Here is a 2,832-nt window from a genome sequence, read left to right as displayed (position 1 = left end):
CCACCATGCCTGGCCATGCCTGCTCTTACTTCCTCCTCCTGTGACTGCCTCCCTGTTCACACATTTGGAAAAGTCCAGAGATGAAGTGATTTGCCCAAGGTCACCCTGCTCAGGAGCCCTCTCAAGCTGTGTCTGGCTGCCCGGCCACCAGGCTGCAGGTGGAGACTCAGGGTTGATGGATCTCGAGCTGCTCTGCCTACCTGGCTGCCTGGGTCCCCATGCCCCAGCTGGGAAAGCCCTGCTCTGAGGACCAGAGACAGGCGGGTGTTGTGCTATCCGCAGTGGCCGTTTCTGGAAGGCAGGAGCCTCCCTTCACTTCTGCACCACTTAGCACGGGGCCTGCAGGCTCCGGGCTCCAGGCCTCTCCCGACTCCTCCACACCGTTGGCAGCTGCGGTGTTGCAGCACCCAGGGAACCGGCAGGAAGGTTGTGGGGTGGTCGTGGGTGGAGCATGGGGACTCACAGAACCTCGCCTCCCCGCCCAGTGGTGCTCATCGGGGACTCGGGCGTGGGCAAGAGCAACCTGCTGTCGCGCTTCACCCGCAACGAGTTCAACCTGGAGAGCAAGAGCACCATCGGCGTGGAGTTCGCCACCCGCAGCATCCAGGTGGACGGCAAGACCATCAAGGCGCAGATCTGGGACACCGCCGGCCAGGAGCGCTACCGCGCCATCACCTCCGCGTGCGTGTCGGCAGCCTGGGCAGGGACGCTGAGATTTGGGGCGTGGGCATGCGGCGCGTGGGCTTGGAAGGACGTGTAGGAGTTGGGCAGGAGAAGGGGAGAGTGTGCTCCCAAGAGCAGGAAGTGAGGCTGGAAGAACACCTCAGCCATGCGCCGTGGGGCCCTCAGGCAGACCAGCGTCCAGCCTTGGCCACACCAGGGTATCTCTGGGCTCTCTGGGTACCAAGTGCAGTGAGGAGTTGGCTCGGGCCACTACGCCTTGCTGCTGCCCCTTCCCAGCCAGCTTCCCAGCCTTCCTCCTCCCTCAGCTCCCCTCCTCACTGGGGCCCACACCCCTCCTATCCTCCCACCCAGGCCTGGCCCTCCTTCCCTGCAAAGGCTTCCCAGCCATCAGGACCCACTCAGCTGCCTTTTCTGGACCCCTCCCAAGCGCCCCAGTCATTCCTACCACCATCGTGTTTAGGTCTTCTGGGCTCCTTCCCATGTCCTTCATCCCTCAGGTGCATCTGGTCTGTCACCTCCTGTTTTTTTGTGTTTTTTTTTGAGATGGAGTTTCGCTCTTGTCGCCCAGGCTGGAGTGCAATGGTGCGATCTCAGCTCACTGCAACCTCCGCCTCCTGGGTTCAAGCGATTCTCCTGCCTCAGCCTCCCGAGTAGCTGGGATTATAGGCACGTGCCACTGCACCAGGTTAATTTTGTTATTTTTAGTAGAGTCAGGGTTTCTCCATATTGGTCAGGCTGGTCTCAAACTCCTGACCTCAGGTGATCTACCCCTCGGCCTCCCAAAGTGCTGGGATTCTAGGTGTGAGCCACCATGCCTGGCTGTCGCCACCTCTTTTTTGGAGACAGACAGGGTCTTGCTCTGTCACCCAGGGTGGAGTGCAGTGACACAATTGCAGCTCACTGCCCCTCGACCTCCCAGGCTCAAGCGATTCTCCTGCCTCAGCCCCCTGAGTAGCTGGGGCTACACGTGTGTGCCACCATGCCTGGCTTATTTTATTTTATTTATTTATTTTATTTTATTTTTTTGAGATAGAGTCTCACTCTGTTGCCCAGGCTGGAGTGCAGTGTCACGATCTCGGCTCACTGCAACCTCCGCCCCGCCCCGGGGTTCAAGCGATTCTCCTGCCTCAGCCTCCCAAGTAGCTGGGATTACAGGTGCCTGCCACCACATCTGGCTGATTTTTGTATTTTTAGTAGAGACGGGGTTTCACCATCTTGGCCAGGCTGGTCTTGAACTCCTGACCTCTTGAGCCACTGCACCCGGCCTGTTTATTTATTTTTAAAGACAAAGTCTCGCTCTGTTGTCCAGGTTGGCGTGCAGTGGTGTGATCATAGCTCACTGCGGCCTTGAACTCCTCCTGGGTTCAAGCGATCCTCCCACCTCAGCCTCCCAAAGTGCTGAGAGTGGGTGTCTGTCTCCTCAGTGGGCTGAGCCTGGCCCTGCATGGTAGGCAGTGGCCTTTTCTCTGCACTGCTGCTGTTTCCTTCTCCCTATCCCTCACTTTTTTTTTTTTTTTTTTGAAAAGGGTCTCGCTCTGTCCCCCAGGCTGGAGTGCAGTGGCGTAATCTTGGCTTACTGAAAGCTTGACCTTCCAGGCTCAAGTGATGCTCCCACTCAGCCTCCTGAGTAGCTGGGATTACAGGCACATGCCACCACACCCAGCTAATTTTGTATTTTCTAGTAGAGATGGGGTTTCGCCGTGTTGCCCAGGCTGGTCTGAAACTCCCAGCCTCAAGTGATCCACCCACCTCAGCCTCCCAAAGTGCTGGGATTACAGGCATGAGCCACTACGCCCAGCCCCTTCCCTTTTTTGATGACTTCATGGTATCTTCTATCTACAGCCCCAAACTCCCTCCTTAGGCCCCTCATTTCAGAGCTAGATCCAGGGAGCAGCGCTTGGGCCTCCAGATACACACCCTTCCCTTGAGGTCACAATGGCTGCCCCTTGGCTCGGCCCTGGGCGACCCACCCTGGGCGTGACATGTGCTGTTATCCTGTGAGGCCGCCACTGCCCACAGTCGTCCTCCAGAGAGGCTCATGGGCCCCTGATCCTGCAGGTACTACCGAGGCGCAGTGGGCGCCCTGCTGGTGTATGACATCGCCAAGCACCTGACCTATGAGAACGTGGAGCGCTGGCTGAAGGAGCT

At 58.3% G+C, this 2,832-nt stretch overlaps 1 protein-coding gene across 1 annotated transcript; it reads left to right on the top strand.

Annotated features, from left to right (window-relative positions):
• Positions 1 to 434: 434 nt before the first annotated feature.
• On the top strand, positions 435 to 2,827 carry LOC108525134 (ras-related protein Rab-11A-like; the record flags this gene model as incomplete). The annotated part of the gene is made up of 2 exons (XM_017866201.1): positions 435 to 681; positions 2,743 to 2,827. Coding segments are annotated over exons 1-2 (315 nt in total), but the record flags the coding sequence as incomplete, so codon positions are not given.
• Positions 2,828 to 2,832: the final 5 nt, after the last annotated feature.

Source organism: Rhinopithecus bieti, unplaced genomic scaffold, assembly GCF_001698545.2.
Source record: "Rhinopithecus bieti isolate Rb0 unplaced genomic scaffold, ASM169854v2 scaffold_8470, whole genome shotgun sequence".
NCBI lineage: Eukaryota > Metazoa > Chordata > Mammalia > Primates > Cercopithecidae > Rhinopithecus > Rhinopithecus bieti.
The sequence above is the reverse complement of the archived record's forward strand: the minus strand, read 5'-3'. Positions and strand labels throughout refer to the sequence as shown.